Source organism: Gopherus evgoodei, chromosome 2, assembly GCF_007399415.2.
Source record: "Gopherus evgoodei ecotype Sinaloan lineage chromosome 2, rGopEvg1_v1.p, whole genome shotgun sequence".
Classification (NCBI taxonomy): Eukaryota; Metazoa; Chordata; order Testudines; family Testudinidae; genus Gopherus; species Gopherus evgoodei.
Window position 1 is genome coordinate 203,797,649 of NC_044323.1, and position 20,672 is coordinate 203,818,320.

At 43.5% G+C, this 20,672-nt stretch overlaps 1 protein-coding gene across 5 annotated transcripts in view; it reads left to right on the plus strand.

Moving 5' to 3' along the window:
* Nucleotides 1-76: 76 nt before the first annotated feature.
* The window catches only part of AFG3L2 (AFG3 like matrix AAA peptidase subunit 2), a 47,482-nt gene continuing 26,886 nt past the window's right edge, over nt 77-20,672 (plus strand). For 4 of the 5 annotated variants that reach the window (XM_030552721.1, XM_030552722.1, XM_030552723.1 and 1 more), the window contains exons 1-6: nt 77-229; nt 12,955-13,054; nt 14,003-14,071; nt 15,304-15,416; nt 16,312-16,464; nt 19,952-20,026. In XM_030552721.1, coding sequence (XP_030408581.1) covers nt 104-229; nt 12,955-13,054; nt 14,003-14,071; nt 15,304-15,416; nt 16,312-16,464; nt 19,952-20,026 — 636 coding nt within the window. In that variant the 5' untranslated portion in view covers nt 77-103. The remainder of the gene's footprint in view (nt 230-12,954; nt 13,055-14,002; nt 14,072-15,303; nt 15,417-16,311; nt 16,465-19,951; nt 20,027-20,672) is intronic. The other variant, XM_030552720.1, reaches the window with a different exon arrangement.

Consider the following 20,672-nt stretch of genomic DNA (forward strand, 5'->3'; position numbering starts at 1 on the left):
ACGTGACCCCCTTCCCATCCCGACCTTACGTGATGCGCTCGCGCGTCGCGGCGGGGGCGGGGTTTGTGGCCGGCGGGCGGAGTCTCGCGGCGGCCGTTTGGCCATGGCGCACCGCTACCTGCTGCTGTCGCGGGGCTGCTGCCGGCGCCGGGGCCTGCCCAGGTTCCTGACGCTGCAGCAGCTGCTCTCGGGCCGGGGCCCCTCCGGGCCAGGGCCGGGGCCGGCGCAGGTGAGTGACAGGGCGGTGCGGGAGGAGCCAGGGCGGCCGCTGTCAGTGTCCGCGGGGGACGATCGCTCCCAAGCCTGCGAGTGGGGCCGGGGTGACCCGCTCTGGCTCGGCCGGTGACCATCGTGCCCGGGCGCGTTCCCCGCGGCCAGCGCTTAACCCGCGCCCGGGGCCCGGCTCCGCAGGGGGCTGCTGTCGCCGGCCAGCGCGCCTGAGGAGACCCAGGTCCCCCGGTGCCCGCCGCGTAGGCCCTAGCGCCCTGGGCCACAAACGTCTGGCCCGGCCCCAGGCCCGCTTTGAAATCGCGCCCGCCGCGGGGTCTCGCCTTTGCAGTGTGCCCAGGCCCCTCAGCGTGTCCCTGCCAAGCGGGCGCTGCAGGCCGGTCTCAGGGCATCAGTGTTAAAGCGAGGTGGGGGGGGCGAGACCAGGAGGGCGCTGGGCGCTCCCCGGGCTGGCTAGTCGGGGTGTCAGGAGTCTGATGTATCTTGCATAACCCCAAGTTTCACCTCACTGTGTGTTTTTGTGTCTGGGGCCATGTCTACATCTAAAATTTTGCAGCGCTGGTTGTTACAGCTGTATTAGTACAGCTGTATAGGGCCAGCGCTGCAGAGTGGCCACACTTACAGCAACCAGCGCTGCAAGTGGTGTTAGATGTAGCCACACTGCAGCGCTGTTGGGCGGCTTCAAGGGGGGTTCCGGGACCGAGAGAGCAAACCGGGAAAGGAAACCAGCTTCGCCGCGGTTTGCTCTCTCGGTCCCGGAGCCAGCCAGCAAACCGCAGGGAAGGAGACCTGCTTGCTCGGGGTTCCGGGACCGAGAGAGCAAACCGGGAACGCCGCGGTTTGCTCTCTCGGTCCCGGAGCCAGCCAGCAAACCGCGGGGAAGGAGACCTGCTTGCTCGGGGTTCCGGGACCGAGAGAGCAAACCGCGGCGAAGCTGGTTTCCTTTCCCGGTTTGCTCTCTCGGTCCCGGAACCCCGAGCAAGCAGGTCTCCTTCCCCGCGGTTTGCTGGCTGGCTCCGGGACCGAGAGAGCAAACCGCGGCGTTCCCGGTTTGCTCTCTCGGTCCCGGAACCCCGAGCAAGCAGGTCTCCTTCCCTGCGGTTTGCTGGCTGGCTCCGGGACCGAGAGAGCAAACCGGGAAAGGAAACCAGCTTGATTACCAGAGGCTTCCTCCTTCCACGGAGGTCAAGAAAAGCGCTGGTGAGTGTCTACATTGCATTACCAGCGCTGGATCACCAGCGCTGGATCCTCTACACCCGAGACAAAACGGGAGTACGGCCAGCGCTGCAAACAGGGAGTTGCAGCGCTGGTGATGCCCTGCAGATGTGGACACTCTCAAAGTTGCAGCGCTGTAACTCCCTCACCAGCGCTGCAACTTTCTGATGTAGACAAGCCCTTAGTTTGTAAGTATCAGAGGGGTAGCCCTATTAGTCTGGATTTGTAAAAAGCAACAAAGAGTCCTGTGGCACCTTATAGACTAACTTTGTCGAAGTGGGTATTCACCCACGAAAGCTTATGCTTCAATACTTCTGTTAGCCCCAAAATACAAAGGTGTTACAGCACACTGTTACTGAAAAATTGCTGACTTTCTCACTTTTACCTTGTAATTATAAAATAAATCAATTAGAATATAAATATTGTACTTACATTTTAGTGTATAGCATATAGAGTAATATTAGCAAGTCCTTGTCTATGACATTTTAGTTTGTACTGACTTCACCAGTGCTTTTTATGTGGCCTGTTGTAAAACTAAGAAAATATCTAGATGAGGTGATGTATCCCCTGGAAGACCTCTGCATCCCCCCAGGGATATGTGTACTCCTGGTTGAGAACCACTATCTTATATGACCTTTGGCAAAGACCTTAATGTCTCTGTACCTCAGTTTCCTATGTGATGGGGGAATAGTTCACATTGTTGCTGCAAAGGTAAATGAATACTTATGAAGTGCTTGGGATACTTCAGCATGAGGTCTCAAAGCCTGAGTATATACCTCCTCCATCTCTAGGCATAGTTTGTTTTAATTCTTAGTTTCTTTGTGCATATTTTAGTGAGGCCTTGACTTTATCAGGGCATCTTTCTTAATGGCTTCTTGTAGGCAATGCCACTGATCTTTAAGAAATTTGAACACTTACTATTATAAATGGGTATATTCTTATTCAAAGTAGTATGTTTTCCTTTTAAAAATTCTTATATTAGGGAGATAGAATATACATGATGATGAACATTAGAAATGTAATATCTTAACTAGAGTATCTTCAGTGGAGAGCATAATTTACAAGAAACTGAAGTAAACTGTGGAGATAACCATATGTAATGATCTGCTGTGCCTGCCTTTTATGTAAGTAAGTTATACTGCATTTTCAAAGGATTAGTCCTTTATTAGAAACCTACTTTTTTTTCCTAAGCACTCTTATGAAGTAGCTGATCGTTGTCAGATAATTAAAAGGATGTCAACTGGGTCCAATTTACATTGTTCAGTTTAAGACAGTGGTTTTCAACCTTTCCAGACTACTGTCTTGCATACCCCCAAGTTTCACTTCACTTAAAAACTACTTAAGAATCAGACCTAAAAATACAGAAGTTTCACAGCACACTATTACTGAAAAATTGCTTACCTTCTAATTTTTCCCATATAATTATAAAATAAGTGAATTGGAATATAAATATTGTATTTCCATTTTAGTATATGGCATACAGAGCAGTATAAACAAGTCATATGAATTTTTAGTTTGTGCTGACTTTGCTGGTGCTTTTTATGTAGTCTGTTGTAAAACTAGACAAATATCTAGATGAGTTGACCTCTGGAAGACCTCTGTGTATCCCCAGGGTTGCATGTACTACTGGTTCGGAACCACCAGTTTCGAACATTTTAAAAACAATGTTTTTGAAGCTTTTGCCATGCAGTAAATAACTAGTACTAGTGTGTTTTATTTGTTGATAACCTCTTGATTTTTGGGGAAAAGATTAATTTTCTGTTGATGTAATCAAAAATATTGGGGATCTTCTGTGCTTCTTTTGTGTTCTTGGTAACTTTCTGTGGATTAGAATTACGAGGATTTAGTGGCTTGTCATCTTTTCTTTTTTGTAAAGTAAAAAGTTGTGATTTTTTTTTAAATACCCAGCAATGCTGCTATTCTGTTTTGCAGCACAAGATTCTGAAGGAGACTGAGCATGTGGCAGCATTTATTCAGTGCTATGGGTCTTGTATTTGTCTGACACTGTTAAATAGTGAGTAGAACTGCATCACAGCCTTAATGTAACTTAGGTGTAAACCTGACCTGTATACTCTCTTCACCTCTCCATTGTGGATTATTTTATATTTGTGAGTGTCTTATGAACTTTGTTAAAAAATGCTCATTAGGTATCATTCTCTTTCCCTAAGATGAAGGTTCCTTGGAGTAATGAAGAATATTTACCTGTTTTTGTTTATTTCTAATTCCTTTGTCATGGCAACTGTTTTATCCCCAGGATTGATAGGCTGGGCAGGGTTCCCCTATACGGTTCATGAAATGGCCTAAATGTTTAGACAGCATGATGGCAAAGTGTGCTTCATTTGCTCTTTCTTCTTTTCTCCTTTGAAAACGCCCTGAAAGCATATCATTTTAGGTCACTCTGGCATTCCCAGCTCCAGCTGACCTAAGAACAGCAGCATGCTGTGCAAAAACTGGATTTCCGTGACATTATAGTTATTAGCTTGAATGTGTAACATCTTGGCTGTAATATTCCTTGATAGAGTAGCCTTGGCTTTTAGATTAAGCAGATAAATTCACATAGGAATTCTAATAACTGTTGAAATTACGCAGGTAGGGGAGAAAGAAACTGTAGGCATTTTTTAAATTAATTAACTTCGGCATAGGTCTGTAGTCAATGTAAACATTGGTTTAGTTAATCAAGACTTAGTCTAGGGATTCAATGTATGTGGCATAAAGATAATTTTTACTTTCTTCTTTATAAAATGTATTTTGTAACTCTTCCTTTTGTGCATCTTACCTGAGGCACTGTTAGAGACATTTTAGCAGCACAGTTTGTAGTCTGCACAGATAAATCCAACAGTATACTAGCTCTTCTGTTCTGGTCTGTCCCCATGCTATAGCTTATTCCTGATCAACCAAGTCATAACACAGTTTAGCCCTATTCATGCTGGTTATAACCTGATTCACCCATAACCAGTCTTAAACTCTATTAACACGCTTGTTTTCCCTGATTAGATGGAGCAAAAGCTGCTGAATATTCTTGCTTTTTGTTCAGTTACTCTGAATTCGAATCATGACTAAAGTAAATATTCTCCCTGACAGACCTTTATTAATTTTTGATGTTGCAGGAAAACGGGGAATATAGAAGAGAAGGTGAGGCAAAATTCTCAGACATAGTTTTCTTGTGAGTTTCACTGTTGCTTCTTTTACCACTTGTCCCTGGGATGCGTTTAGATTATTGTCATTAAACCCTTTATTAGCCATACAAATTTACCTCTTTTCCTAGAGCCCCTTGCAGCTGCACATTTGTACTTGTCCCTGCTGGATGATGGCTCCTTAGACATAACAGCTACTCAACAAAGTATCTGTTTTACCCTGGCATGCTTTACTTTCTCAGTGAAAGGGTTTTTTTGGATTTTTAATACTAAGGTTTATTCTGAGGGCAGTATGTAGAGCCTTAAAAAATCTGTGTTAACCAGAACTTGGACAGAATCACGGAAGCAAAACAATAACATGGAATCCAGCGCTAAAATAAAATCCAACACTATACAAAACAATAAAGATGTATCCTTACTGCGGCCGCAGGGCTGGAGGAGATGGAATTAGTTCTTTTTTAAATGGAAAAAAATTAAATCAGAAAATAATAAATCTGAAAATTCACAGTGATAAAACGGATTCATAGGGCCCTAAGTATAACAACACAAAATAAAGATGGAAAGGAGGGCATCAGCAGACTGAGAATCCTTCACCTGCCTGTCTCTATATCAGAAGTGAATAATTAGGAGATAGGAGCATTCGCTCATTCACATGAACTCCCCCCTAATTCCAAAAGTGGGAATGGATCAGACTTAGTTCAAAAAAGTCTTTAATTAAAACCCTTAAAAAAAATCACAAGATTGGCAACAGCTTTCAAAGGACAATATTATAAATGCAATTTATGGTGGCGTGATAGAATTCTGTGAAGCAGCATATCAGTTTCTTCCTTCCATTTTGATATTAGATTCACCTTTAGGATAGAAAGTCTGTTTTACAGCCAGTATATTTTGAGAATAACATAATTGCTAAATGTTAATAACATTGCTGCACTTAGGAAGGAAAACTCAGAGTGAAGATAATAGGACTGTGCATAGATATGCAGAGCCCGTGTTCTGGTTCATGGTGATGTCAGATGCTAGACCTGATGCAGAGTTATTTCTGCTGAGTCACCCAATGTCAAGTTAATTCACTTCTAGCAGTTCCTTCCAGGAGCATGAAAGGGTTGAATGTCCCTTTGAGATAGAGGGAAGTAGTGGCAAGGCAGTGTTCCCTCTAATTTTTTACATCCATGTGCGGAATGAATTTTATGTGCGCCAATATGGAGGTAATGTGGCAGGGGGGGTGGGGCTGTGGGGTTCAGCATGTGGGAGGGGGCTCAGAGCCAGGGCAGAGGGTTGGGGTGCAGGGGGTGAGGGCTCTGGCTGGGGATGTACGCTCGAGGGTGGGACCAGGAACATGGTAAGTTTGATTTAAATCACAAGTCAGGAAGACTAGATTTAATCATGGTTTTCTACATAAAAGTGCATTCTTGTTGGTTGTTATAACCTTAATACATATTCTTCATAACTCAGAGATAGATGTAGGTTTCATTTTTAGAAGGTACACACTATACATTTTTAAAGTGATTTATTTTGAAAACTTTTCAGATTAGTTTTACAGCTATAGCAGAAAATGAATAATTGAAACTATTGAAAATTATGGTGGTCTTGAAGGTGGATAGTCTTCAGAATCCTGTATGTTGAGGATAGAGTCTCCTAAACAAAATAAGTCAATGCAGTTATTTAATTATTATTATCATACTGCTCATTTAGTATTATGCATTGCATTCACTGATGATCAGTATTACTTTAAAGTTGAAATTGTAAAAGGAAGATCTACCTATTTCAGCTATTTATTTTTATCACAGTTGCATCTAAAATGATAGTACCATAGAGTAACTACGATATTTTTTGCTCAAACATGAAACTACAAGAAGAGTCCAGAAGGAAGACAGGCAGTCCTTAAGGAAGAAGTAGGAAATAAAAAAGTCTACCAACCCAAAGGCCCTGCATGTTCAGACATGTTCCTTTCATCATCTTCATAGGATCATAGAATATCAGGGATTAGAAGGGAACAACCCCCCCTGCTGAAAGCAGGACCAATTCCCAACTAAATCATTCCAGCCAGGGCTTTGTCAGGCCTGACCTTAAAAACAACTAAGGAAGAAGATTCCACCACCTCCCTAGGTAACCCATTCCAGTGCTTCACCACCCTCCTAGTGAAATAGTGTTTCCTAATATCCTTCCTAAACCTTCCCCATTGCAACTTGAGACCATTACTCCTTGTTCTGCCTTCTGGTACCACTGAATCCCCTTTCAGGTAGTTGAAAGCAGCTGTCAAATCCCCCTCATTCTTCTCTTCTGCAGACTAAACAATCCTAGTTCCCTCAGCCTCTCCTCAGAAGTCATGTGTTCCAGCCCCCTAATCATTTTTGTTGCCTTCCGCTGGACTCTTTTTCTAGTTTCTCCACATCCTTCTTGAAGTGTGGAGCCCAAAACTGGACACACCACTCCAAATGAGGCCTCACCAATGTAAAAAAGAGGGGAATGATCACATCCCTAAATCTGCTGGCAGTGCCCCTACTTATACAGCCCAAAATGCCGTTAGCCTTCTTGGCAACAAGGGCACGCTGTCAGCTCATATCCAACTTCTCGTCCACTATAACCCCTGGGTCCTTTTCTGCAGAATTGCTGCCTAGCCATTTGGTCCCTAGTCTGTAGCAGTGCATGGGATTCTTCCATCTGAAGTGCAGGACTCTTCACCTGTCCTTGCTGAACCTCATCTGGTTTCTTTTGGCCCAATCCTCTAATTCAGTGGTCTCCAACCTTTTTGTGGCCAGTAGCACATTCATGTTTTCAGAATAGTGTGGCAGGCGCCAACAGTTTTTCAAGGCTTATTTTGTATTTGTACATTAAATAATACAAAAAAATCATATTTAATATTACATAATATATAAATCCAGAGAGAAGCCGCGAGGACAGAGAACACTGGCACCCACAGCCCCGGAGTACTCTGTCCCCAGCATGCGTGGGGCACTGGCTTCTCTCCCCTGCTGGGCACTAGGCAGGCCCCGCGCCTGCCGGGACAGCGCTGGCTCTAGGTTATTTGCTGCCCCAAGCAAAAAAAATTTTGGCTGCCCCCTACCCCAGCCCTGGGGAGGGTACAAGGGGAGAGGTGCTGGTGAAGGGAGAGAACAAGGGGAAGGGGTTTGGTGAAGGAGCGATGGGGGGGAGGTACAAGTGAAGAGGCTGTGAGTGGGACTGGGGGTGCAAGGGCTAAAAGGGCCAGGTGCTGATAACTGCTTCCACAGCACCATGCAGGCAGAACCGAGAGGATGGACACTTACCCCAGGTGCCTGAGCCACGGGGGTTCCCCAGTGGGGCAGCGTCCCTGGCTGCTCCGCTTGGAGCCAGCCTCTTCCTCTTCCCGCCCCTGGCACTGTGGGATCCCAGGGCAAGCAGCGCAGGGCTGAGGCGGGGGACGTGTGCAGCGGGCTGAGTCTGGGGGCAGGAGGGGGCAGCTCCCTGACAGCTCGGGCTGCCCAGCCACTCGCCCCATCAGCACACAAGCTGGGATCCACGCCCCCCTCCCAGCCCAGCGGTGCTCTGCACAGCCCACTTGGGCGGTGAAATGTCGTGCCACCCTGGCGAGACTCAGAGCAGTAGCGGTGGCAGCAGCAGGACCCCTCCTCCCTCCCGGGTCCCGCTTCCCTCCCTCCCCGGCTCCTTACACACTGCGGTAGCCCCTCTCACTGCCGCAGCCCGGGCTCAGCTCCAAGGGACGATGCTCTGGCTCTCCAGTGGCAGGGCTCTGGCCAGGGCCGGCTCCTGAGTTTTTGCTGCCCCAAGTAGCCCCGGAGTTATCTGTCCCTGGCAGGCATGGGGTCGTGGCTTCTCGAAGCCAGAGAGAAGCTGCGGCCCCTTGCCTGCCAGGGACAGAGAACACTGGCGCCCGCAGTCTGCAGCTCAGGAGTTCTCTGTCCCTGGCAGGCGCGGGGCTGCAGCTTCTCTCCGGCTTAAGCTGCAGCCCTGCGCCTGCCAGGGACCGAGAACACCGGCACCTGGAGTTCTCTGTCCTCAGCAGGCATGGGGCCATGGCTTCTCTCCCCTGTTGGGCACTAGGCAAGCACACATAAATGCCGCAGTGGGCGCCATGGCGCCCGCGGGCTCCGCCTTGGGGACCACTGCTCTAATTTGTCTAGGTCCCTCTGTGTCCTGTCCCTACCCTCCAGTGTATCTACCACTCCTCCCAGTTCAGTGTCATCTGCAGACTTGCTGAAAGTGCAGTCCACACCATGCTCCAGATCATTAATGAAGATATTGAATAAAACTGGCCCCAGGACCGACCCTTGGGGCACTCCGCTTGAAACCTGCTGCCAACTAGGCATGGAGCCATTGATCGCTGCCCATTGAGCCTGATGATCTAGCCAGCTTTCTGTCCACTTTATAGTCCATTCATCCAGCCCATACTTCTTTATCTTGCTGGCAAGAATACTGTGGGAGGCTGTATCAAAAGCTTTGCTAAAGTCAAGGAATAACACATCCACTACTTTCCCCTCATCTACAAACCCAGTTATCTTATCATATAAGGCAATTAGGTGAGTCAGGCATGACTTGCCCTTGGTGAGTCCATACTGACTGTTCCTGATCACTTTCCTCTCCTCTAAGTGCTTCAGAATTGATTCCTTGAGGACCTGCTCCATGATTTTTCCAAGGACTGAGGCAAGGCTGGCTGGCCTGTAGTTACCTGGATCCTCCTCCTTCCTTTTTTAAAAGATTGGCACTACATTAGCCTTTTTCCAGTCATCTGGGACCTTCCCCGATCGCCATGAGTTTTCAAAGATAATGTCCAATGGCTCTGCAGTCACATCTGCCAACTCCTTTAGCACCCTTGGATGCAGCGCATCCAGCCCCATGGATCTGTGCTCATCCAGCTTTTCTAAATAGTCCCGAACCACTTCTTTCTGCACAGAGGGCTGATCACCATCTTCAACGCAGCTTCCTCCTGAGAAGGAACACTTAGCATCATAGACTATCGGAGTTGGAAGGGACCTCAGGAGGTCATCTAGTCTAACCACCTGCTCAAAGCAGGATCACTCCTCAGACAGATTTTTGCCACAGGTCCCTAAATGGCCCCCTCAAGGATTGAACTAACAACTCTGAGTTTAGCAGGCCAGTGCTCAAACCACTGAGCTATCCCTCCCTCCATGATGTTGTTTCATTTGGGCAACGAGGCCTTGCATTTCTTTGTTGTGCTGTTGCACACGTTCCTGTCTTACCCACAGGTAGAGGAACTTCATTCAAATATTCCCAAACTGGGTCTCTTTTACAGCCTGCTGCTGTTATAGGTTTTCCCTTCTAGTGAGGGAATGGTATGGTAGATGTTAAATCAATGAAGGCTACATTCGGAAAGACCTCAAGACTTCTGGAATATGCTGCTCAAACAGTTTCACTTTTGTTTCTATTGCCTGTCCCTCCCTTCTCACATTAATCTCCAGAATTCTTCTCCTTGTCCAGATCTATTCTGCCCCCAGCAATCTTGTATTCATTGTACTGTTCGAAACTGCACTTTTAGAGAGGTAAGGGATTGACTCTGTGTACACAAATTTGCAGAGGTACAATATGATTGAGATCTGTTATTTCTCACGTCTATATATGTATGTATTTAAAAACATGCCTGTTAACAGCAAAAATGTTGTCTCTGTAGACACAAATCCACAGTTTGAGAACTGCAAAACAAAGCATCTATGATGGTATCTTCTAGACTGAGCACTGAGTCCCATTGAATAGATAGATTATTTAGGCTGATCTTTCTATACAGAAACTTCTGGAATCCCATAAAATTGGGTCCCTAATCATGAACTATTGGAACTCATTTATAAAATTTTTCTTAAACATTACATAAATATATTTTCTCATGCTATAGAATTAGAATTTATAATCCCTATTCCATGACGAGATATCTTTGAGTTATAGCAGCAAAGAATCCTGTGGCACCTTACAGACTAACAGACGTATTGAAGCATGAGCTTTCGTGGGTGAATACCCACTTCATTGGATGACATGCATCCAACGAAGTGAGTATTCACCCACGAAAGCTCATGATCCAATACGTCTGTTAGTCTGTAAGGTGCCACAGGACTCTTTGCTGCTTTTACAGATCCAGACTAACACGGATACCCCTCTGATACTTTGAGTTATAATGTATCTTAATTAAAACTGTCTTTAGATAGGGTTTTTCCCTCAAAAAGCATTTTATCAAAAATCTGATTTTTTATTTAAATCATTTTTATCCATCCTGATCAGGGATGAGGGGTTGGGGGTGCGGGTGGGAAGGCTCTGTTTAGGGATGTGGGCTCTGGTGTGGGGACAGGGATGAGGAGTTTTGAATGCAATCTGCCCTGGGGCTGCGATGGGAGGAAGACACCCCCCAGCCCTCTCTCGCTGCAGCAGCTCCAGGGCTCAGGGCTCGAGTTGGGGGAGAGGCGCCTTTCCCTGCCATGGGAGCCCTGCCCTCCCCCTACTTCAGTTTGCCCCCTGCCCGCCCCCTACCTCTCTCCTCTCCAATCCCCTGTGTAGTAAGAGGAGGCCCTGAGATATAAACCTTGGTATCAGAGGCCTGGTTTAAGGCCTAAGGCCTGAACTAAGGTAATGGCCAAGACTTTGCTAACATAAAGTTAAGCAGTGAGCCAGAGGCAGGCCCTGCTCACAGAAGCTGGCAAGGAAAGGGCTGATGCTGCAGAAAGAGACTACCTAAAAAGTACTGGACACTAGATCAGAACATTCGCATACTTGTACATGCCACACAGATAACAAGGAACAGGCTAACCCATCCCAATGACAGGGGTAATATGGTGGATAGAGTTGTTTTGTTCGAACCAACATGTACAAGGTGAGAGGCGGCACCTTACTACATAGAGGAGTTGTACCTTGCTGCGTAGAGGGGTTGCACCTCATACGTCAGGAGTGATGTGTAACTTGTTTGTACCTGTGTATAAGAATGCATCCCTGGGGCAGTGTCTTTGTCCTGCCAAGGGGGCAGTGGAAAGTCCCGCCACTGAGCTGAGTCCATTGACCAGGGGCACATACTCGTAGTATGTCCTGTAGAGTAAGAATCTAGAGGGAACTATTATTGTGCTCAGTACTGCAATAAACCTGGCCGAAGTGCCTTCGTACCTTACTAGACTCTGTGGTCATTGGGGGTTCTCTTCGGGTCTGCTGTGTCAGCTGTCTTCGAAGAGCTGGGACAGCACACAGAGGGAACACATGCACACAGCCGAGTGATATCAACATTGAACAGAGCAGAGCACCAGACTGGTAGCATCTGACAACACCCTGTGACTGCACCCCTGTGTGGCCCTTGATAGCCTGCTGCGCAGCCATGTAGCTTGGAGGGAACTTAGGGCATAACTGTCTCCTCAGGGGAAAGCCTTTGAGCAGCCATTCTTAGGAAAAAGCTTAGCTTAAATAACTAAAAAACATAAATTTTAAGTAAACTCTAGGAAGTGGGTAAATTTGGATCATATTCAGAATTTATAGTCTCTTTGGAAGAAAAAGGGCACTCTACTTTACTGTAAGATTATTCTACGCTTTATTCGGTATATTCTAAAAGTTTTAAGGACCAATATTCAGGTAACATTAAGTTTTAACTTGTCATTTAGCTTAATTTATTTTAACAGTTAAAACTGTTTAAAATGGATCCTTTCCACCAAACTCTAAAATCTAGAACCCTGCAAACCAGGATTGTGCTTCAGTTAGCATAATATGAACTTGTTGTGAATCTGCTGTAAATAGATCCTAATGTATATGAAAGCTTTATATCTACTTTAAGATTCTCTTTCTCTCAAATGGGCTTTTCAGATCTGTGTAAGCACTGTCTGTTATGCCCCTCTGTCTTGGACCTCTGAGTAGATCCTTACTGTACAGAAAGAATCTGGATATTTTTTTTCATAGAAACTCATGCCATGCCTGTGAGGATCTCACGGGCCTAACCAGGCTCAGTGCCACACTTCAAGTACCTATTAGCTGATGATGTGAAAAATACGTTTAGTAATATACTTTAAATTATCCTGTGTCTGAAATTGTACAGGAAGCATAAATGTAAAGCTAAATATCTGCACTGTGTACTATATGTAATTATTTATAAGAAATGTTTTGTGCATTTCATCTTGTTGCCCAATCTGCACTATTGGTGTCAAAATCTTAGATTTGTACAACAAAGGTAACAAAGACTTGCCTCTTCCATATGATGACTAATTTCCACCTTTCTGCTCCTAATTTTTTTCTTTCTCTGCCGATATCCACAGCAATTCTTGCTGTATTAGGGTGGAAAAAGAATCTTCTGACATACTGTGTAGTATCTGATGACTGGTGTCATCTAAAGATTTTTCAAGAGATTGATTTAAGACATCTGTAACACTTTCTTGTTACCTAAAAGTGTTTGCACTTCATCTTTCAGCTCCATGAACAAGTTACCACTAGAGTGACTACTAACAAAGGTACTATCTTGGCAAGCGTAATTGCTGCTTACAGAAGACTCTTCTCCCAACCTCCTAAAGGTAATTTATAACCTTAGCAGTGGTGAGTGAAAGAATGAGGACTACTCTCATGTTTCATTTGGCCCTATTGTTCTGAGAGACAACAGGTTCCAGCATTAAATGGCCACTGATAGCAAGATGGAGCAATGCTGGGATCAGCAGACTGCACTTCCTGTTTAAGATGGAGCAAACTGCAGTTACTCACCTTTCAGAATTTAAACTGGTCCTCAGGTTCCTGACAAGTTGCCAGTGCATTGCTCAGATAAGCAAAATTTGCATATCCCTGATTTATAACTTTGTGTATGGAGTAGAAACCTCTGCTGAATTGTTAATAAAATAGTGCTATAAATGCTTATTTTTCTGCCTGCATGAGTTGGGATCTTTATACACAAAGATGTCGGATACATAGTATGTATAATCTAATTTAGTGCAATTATTTAAATATGACATATATACATAAGTGGTGCTTGATAGATAGGAAGAGGGACATGTTCATGCTGTTGGTGAATCTTTGGCTAGCTTTTTCACTGGAAGCCTCAATCCTCCCCAACCCTCATTTGGAGGGTTAGTATTGAAAAAAGGGTTGGTAGTTAAAAGGCAAGATTCTTGTCCGACACTTTTTCTAGGTCTCTCTTTTTTCTATTACCTTATTAAACACCCTTTCTGTCCTTTTCTTGTAGGGCAATTAGACTTTGGCTCAATGTTAATATACTAATAGCATAAAAACCACTTATTTTTCTTTTTACAAGTAAATATCTTCAGTCTAAATAAACCAGATATTTTCTGCTGAACATTACAATGAGTTCTTGTAGAAAGAGCCACCACTGAGATGAAGCTAATAACTTATATGATGCAGTGTGATAAGTGCATAATATTTGTGCTTATTATATTTGAGTATCCCCATTAATCTTCGTAAAAGTACCAATGGCTAGAAGTATATCAGGCACTTTTAATGTGTTCTCTTCATAGGATTTGAAAAGTATTTTCCTAATGGAAAGAAAACTAATGAATCCAAAGGATCAGCTGGAGAAACAAAAGGTACTAATAGGCTGTTCCCAGTTCAGGTTTTGCTTTAGGATACTTATTAATTCTGTTACTGTGTCACTGATATAGTCGTATTAGATGTTTTTCAGAAACCATCTCCATGTTGGCTCTGAAACTGCAGACTACATTAAAACCTTTTCAGTTTCATAGGGCATATAGGCTTTGGAGTCATTTTTTGCTTCCTCTTATGCCCCTCCCAGCCTGGTATTCTAGGATACATGTTCAGTGGACATGTTTAATGGACATAATCAGGTGATGTATATATGTAGATCTCTGAGCCTTTCCCAGAGCAAGTTAAAACATCTGTTCCTTGTGCAGGAAGCAACCACAGAATCACTGTTCAGAGGGTGGGGTCCCCAGGCACTAGTTGTGTGTAGGCTATTGCTTGAAGGAGAGGCTGGTAGTGTCAGTCCCATAGAGTCCCTTGCTCAGGTGTATGTGTAGGCCAGGAGATGGGAAAACCATTGGCCATAGCAACTATTTGGTTGTCATAGTGATGTATTAAGGGCCTGATTACAGGAAAATAGGCAGTAATCAGAGCCTGTTGTGAGGAGAGTAACCAGCAGTCACAAAGGCACAGTGCAGAGATCATGAACTCCTATCTCCGTATTCTTTTCCATTGTCTTACCACTAGGATGTCAAACCAGACTCCAGATTCTATTTTAAACACTTTCTGAACATTGAAAGAAGTAAACAATGATCTATAGGCCTAGATATCCAGCGGCGTTTTAGTCAGATGATGCTTAATGCTGGTAATGGGTACCAGATTGACAGCCCAGGAAGAGTCCTCAATTTTCTTTGCAAAGTGGGGACAGAGATAGTATAATCTTCCCCACATTGCCTAGCCAATACACCTCCATGTTCAGGAGGGACCAAATCTAGGGAATTGTGTATTAAATTCTTAGAAGCTCCCAAGAGTTGTGGAATACAAATAGTGGTGCTCTGCTTTGATCATGGTCATGTGATGTGGCCATCTGTTGATTAAGGAGTGGATTACGCGGACTCATGTTTGAGGGGGAAGGGGACAAAAAGAGAAAAATGTGATTCTTCAGTAGATGATATTTTGTAATTGATTTCTGAGATGCTTTGCATTTGTAAACTACTATGCATTTTGGGTTAGTTTTTGAGAAAAGCTTTTCTTTAATTATATTAACAGAAAATCCCTGTGTTAGTCTGAGGTTTCTGTAGGACTTGAAAATGTTGTTAATATGTCTTTTTTTTGGTAGAAGCAAAGGAGACTAATGCCCAGCGACCTCCTGGGAGCAACAGTGGTGGAGGAGGAGGTGGAAAAAGAGGTGGCAAGAAAGAAGACACTGGATGGTGGGCCAGATTACAGAAGGTCTTCACTCTAAAATACATTGTTTTGTGGTACTGGCTTACCTTGTGTAAACACTGTGGTGAACCAATGAAAGAATATGATTTTGATTCTTTGGCAGAAGTGCTTAGTGTATTTATAATGAAGCTTTGAGGGTATATCGTTGGCTTTAAAAACTTCCTATTGTCAAGGGAGACTATTTTTTTTTATTTTTTTGAGGTGCTACATGGATCAATAGACCAAACTGATAATAGTTTTCATAAAGTTTGGTACATTTAATTCATGTCGGCAACACGAGTCATTTTGGCCATAGAAATACAGTTGCCATAAACACAGCTTTTGTGGAATTTTTTGACACCATTAAACTAACACCAAGGATTGCAGTAATTAAGGGCAGAAACAATATTTTTCTTTTCAGTTTCTTTATTCTATCTGTCTGACAGCACTTAGTGTGTAATCACAATTTCTTTCTCCTGTGTAGGTCGGTCACTTTCCCCTTTTGTTTGTGTGGGTCTTGTACGCAGCAGTGGTGAAAAGAGGTTTAAAAAAATGGGGAGAGGGGAGTGTGGGAAGTGATTGTAAAACACAAAAGTTGTCAGGAGGACTTGGGACAGGAGTAAATATCTGAAAACTCTTTTAATTGGTTAGCTTTCAAATTTACTGTGTCCTCTTACTGTTTATGAAGTACTTTTAAGATCCTCTGATAAAAGGCATTGCTGGGGAAATGATATAGCCTTGTCTTTTGAATATAAAAAGTACAATATTTTGGCAAACTTAGTTCAGTTTAGCTTGATGCACTCCTTGTTTAACCCTGGGAACAAACAGAAAATGCACATGTGATGTCTGTTCTTTAACCTTGCCCTCCCTGCACTAGAGAGACAAAAAAAAATTTTGTTTTTTTCTTCTTTCCGTGTCATAGGGTGACTTTCCGTGGGATGACAAAGAGTTCCGGTTTTACTTCATGAGCAGTTCCATTTTCTGGGCTACTGTTACATATTACTTTTTCTTCAGGAACTCTGGCAGAGAAATCACTTGGAAGGATTTTGTCAATAATTACCTTTCTAAAGGAATGGTGAGTAGTAGGTATGGGGAATCATAAAATGAGAGATGGCTAGATTGGGCAACAGCATTAGCCAGATTTCTGCACAAAATACTCTGAAACATAGTAACAAAGTAACTAATAAATAGGCTTGGCAGAATTTGACTCTTATTTTATAAGTTTGACAATTGGTATCTATTTCTATTTTTAAGATTTTGTTTGTTTGTTTTAACTATTTTAAAACTTGCAGTTACAGGAAGACTAGGGTGGGGGTTAGGGCAGTGCTGACAGTGGTGCTGCAGGAGGCTCCCTGCATGACTGACACACCCGCATGAAGTGTGGGAGAGGCTGAAGTCCTGGCCTGATGAGCAGAGACCCCTGGGCTGGACTGCAAGGAGGAGAATGTGACCCCAGCTGTAGGGAAGGCCACTCTGCTGCAGAACAGTTCCTGCCCAGGGACAGCTCCCACACTCCTGTCTGGTGGCTGAGGCCATGTTTAAACTACCAGCTAAATCAGCACTGCAATACAGTGGTGTCAATTTAGCAGGTCTGGTGAAGACATGCTAGATTGATGGGAGAGCGCTCTCCCATCAGTCTGTGTACTCCATCTCCCTGAGAAGCATAAGGGAAGTCAGCGGGAGAGCGTTTCCTGTCAACACAGCGCAGTGTAGACAATGCAGTAACTGGATCTAGCTATGTCGACTTAATCATGAAGTACCATAACTTTTAGATCAATTTACTACAGTGGTGCAGCAATTTTCCATGTTCCATGGTAGTGTGGACCAGCCATGAGTGAACAGAGACAACTGTTCGCTGAAGGTATAAAATGCAGGGAAGGCGGTTCACCGCTCCAGGCCAATGGGGGCTGCGGGAAGCGGTGTAGCCCGAGGGATGTGCTGGCTGCCCTTCCCACTGCGCCCATTGGCCTGGGACGGCAAACTGCAGCCAGTGGGAGCCGCAATCGGCCGAACCTGCAGACGCTGGTCCAGCCCACCAGGGGCTTTCTCTGAACACATGGCAGACCGGCTTTGAGAACCCCTGTTTTAAGAGAAATGATTGGAAAAGCACATATTGGGATTCAAGACCAGGTATTACTTTAAATTCTAATTTAAATAGGTGACTTTATATGTTTTCTGTAATGTGGCAGAATTAAGATTATTGTAACTTAATTTTTAAGCTTCCAAACTTGTTTGTTTGAAACTTTCAACTTTACTGTTGAACTGATGTGCTTTGTGGTTTTTTGGATTTAATTTCATTTTGAGTGTGTGAGAGGAGAAACCTACTTGATTATTTTGTGAGTTCCCACAAGTGTCTGCATGTTTGACACACAAGCAATTGTTTCAGTAATTATGCAATGACATAATTATTTCTGTGTTCTTGCATGTGTACAGCTGAACATTTTATCATGTTTTGAGCCTAATTTTCAAACTAAGGTGCTCCAATAGGATGTCTTAATCTTCTATTTGGATATTCATTTTGACATCTCATAGAAGTGTAGGTCTCGAAGGAACCTCAAGAGGTCAAGTCCAGCCCCTTTTTATGAGGCAGGATGAAGTACACCTACACCATCTCTGAAAGGTGTTTCTCTAACCTGTTCTTAACCTCCAGTGATGGGGATTCCACAACCTTTCTTGGAAGCCCTGTTCCAGTGTTTAACTATCCTTTAAGATAGGTTTTCTTAATACCTAACCTAAATCTCCCTTGCTACAGATTACTTCTTGTCCTTTCTTCAGTGGACATGGAGAATAATCGATCACCATCCTTTTTAGAACAGTTCTTAAGATATTTTGAAGACTGTTATCTGGTGCCCCCTTAGTCTTCTGTTCTCAAGACTAAATATGACCAGTTTTTCAACTTTTTCTCATAGGTATGTTGGTGGGTTTTCTGTCTTTTTTAGACCTTTTATCATTTTTGTTGCTCTCCTCTGGATTCTCTCCAGTTTGTCCGTATCTTTCTTAAAATGTGTCACCCAGAACTGGACACAGTATTCTGGCTGAGGCCTCACCAGTGCTGAGTAGAGTGGGACAACTGTCTCCGGTATCTTACATGCAACATTCCTGTTAATACACCCCAGAATGGTATTAGCCTTTTTTGCAACTGCATCACACTGCTGACTGATATTCAATTTGTGATCCACTGTAGCCCTCAGATCCTTTTCAGCAGTAGTGCTGCCTACCCAGTTACTACTCATTTTGTAGCTGTGCATTTGATTTTTTTTTCTTCCTAAGTGCAGTACTTTGCCATTGTCTTTATTGACTTTCATCTTGTTGATTTGTCAAGGTCATTTTGAATTCTAATCCTGTCTTCCAAAGTGGTTGCAGTGCCTCTCACCTTGGTGTGATACTCAGATTTTTATTCACACACACTCTTCTTTCTACTGTCCAAGTAATTAATGAAATTACAGAATAGTACCAGACCCAGGACAGACCTCTAGGGGATCCCACAAGATGTGTGCCACCCTCCCTCGTCTCCACCTTTACTGTGAACTGTTGATGACTACTCATTGAATACAGTCTTTCGACCGGTTTTGCACCTACCTTATATAATTTCATCTAGACCTCTTCTGTGATGATAAAGCCTATTAGGTCCTCCAGACCTCCTTTCTAATAGAGTAGTTTTTGCTGTCTCAATAAATGATCAACTTGTGTAGCTGACTGTCAATATATGAGATTTGGGCACCCTGTTTAGATGATTATATTTGAAAATTGGGCTCTCACTGTTTATTTGCATGTCCAGTCACTGAAGTAAATGCAATTAGATATGCGTATTCCCAACTAAATGCAAATTGGTTGCCCACTAGAATGGTGCACTTAGAGTGTTTGTTTCCTGAAGAGAAGTGTTTTCCTATTTTAACATAATGAAGTCAAACTTGACACCATACATTCCTCAAAAGGATTGGGAATATGTCCAATTTGAGGCTTTCAAACAAAGCTGTTTGAGTTATGAATTAGAGGTATGGCGAAGTACAACTTCTTAAATGTGAAGCTTCACTTGCATAAATCAGAAGCAGCTCAATAGATTTTTAACTCAATTCAGGTTTTGGAATGAAAATGTTTGAAAAATGGCAAAATGTTGAAATTTAAGGCTATGTCTACACTACAAATTAGTTCGATATAACTTACGTCGCTCAGGAGTTTTGAATAATCCACACCCCTGGGCAATGTAAATTACTGACCTAAGTGTCAGTGTAGACAGTGCTATGTTTGTGGGAGAGCGCTCTCGTGTTGGATTAGAACACCTCTGGTGAAGATGGCACAGCTGCATTGGCACAGCTGTGCTGCTGTAAAGGATGTGGTAGAGACATGGCCTAAGTGATTGAAAGTTGTTTTTGATAGAATGGCCATCTCAGCCTTGACTGTAGCTTCTCAACTATAAAATAATTTCAATCTTAACTTTGCAGTTTCTATACATTAAAAGGAAGATATGGAATTTCACATTGTTACACCAGCGGTGAATGTTTCTGTAACATATAAAATTATCTGTAGTGCATTCTAAAAATGTTTATCCCTTTCTCTTGCAGGTGGACAGACTAGAAGTAGTGAACAAGCGCTTTGTTAGAGTGGTCTTTACCCCAGGAAAGTCTCCCATGGAGGGGGTAAATTTTAGTTTTGAATATGGATAAATGTATTACAGAAGGCAGCAGAACTCTTCACTTCAAATACAAAATTGTTGCTGCAGAAAACTTGGTCTATCTATTACCCTTCTCCCCTATTTTAACTTCTATAGGATTACCTTTAATATTCTGACATTTACCTTTCATGTTCTGACTATTTTGGTTTTTTGTCTCTTCTGGTCCTTTGCCTCTGTTTATCCATGCTTTACCCTTATAAATAGCTAAAATCAAGGTACATTACAAAACTAGTTTAAAAATTGTTTGGTGGTAGTTCTTTCCTTCCCATGCCTACTGTCTTAGTCTGCATGCAGAGCCTTCAGAAATCTGTTTTCAGCAGCTAGTAGTTTCCTACTGTAAATAGTCCACAACATGCTGCATCATCTAGTATTGAAAATCCTTTAGTAGTACATGCATTTTTCTATAAAATCATTGATTGCCCCTACCAAAAAAAAATTGTATCTTGATGATTTTCCAGTTTCCACTAGCGAAGTGAAAACTAAAGAGATGATCTGGATTTTGACTTTTTCATTGTCTTAAGAAACATAGTTCTTAGTTTGGTAAAACCCTTCCTGGTTCTACCTGGGAAGATTTCACTGTAACCTGGTGAGGATGAGTGTGTTGAGTCCTG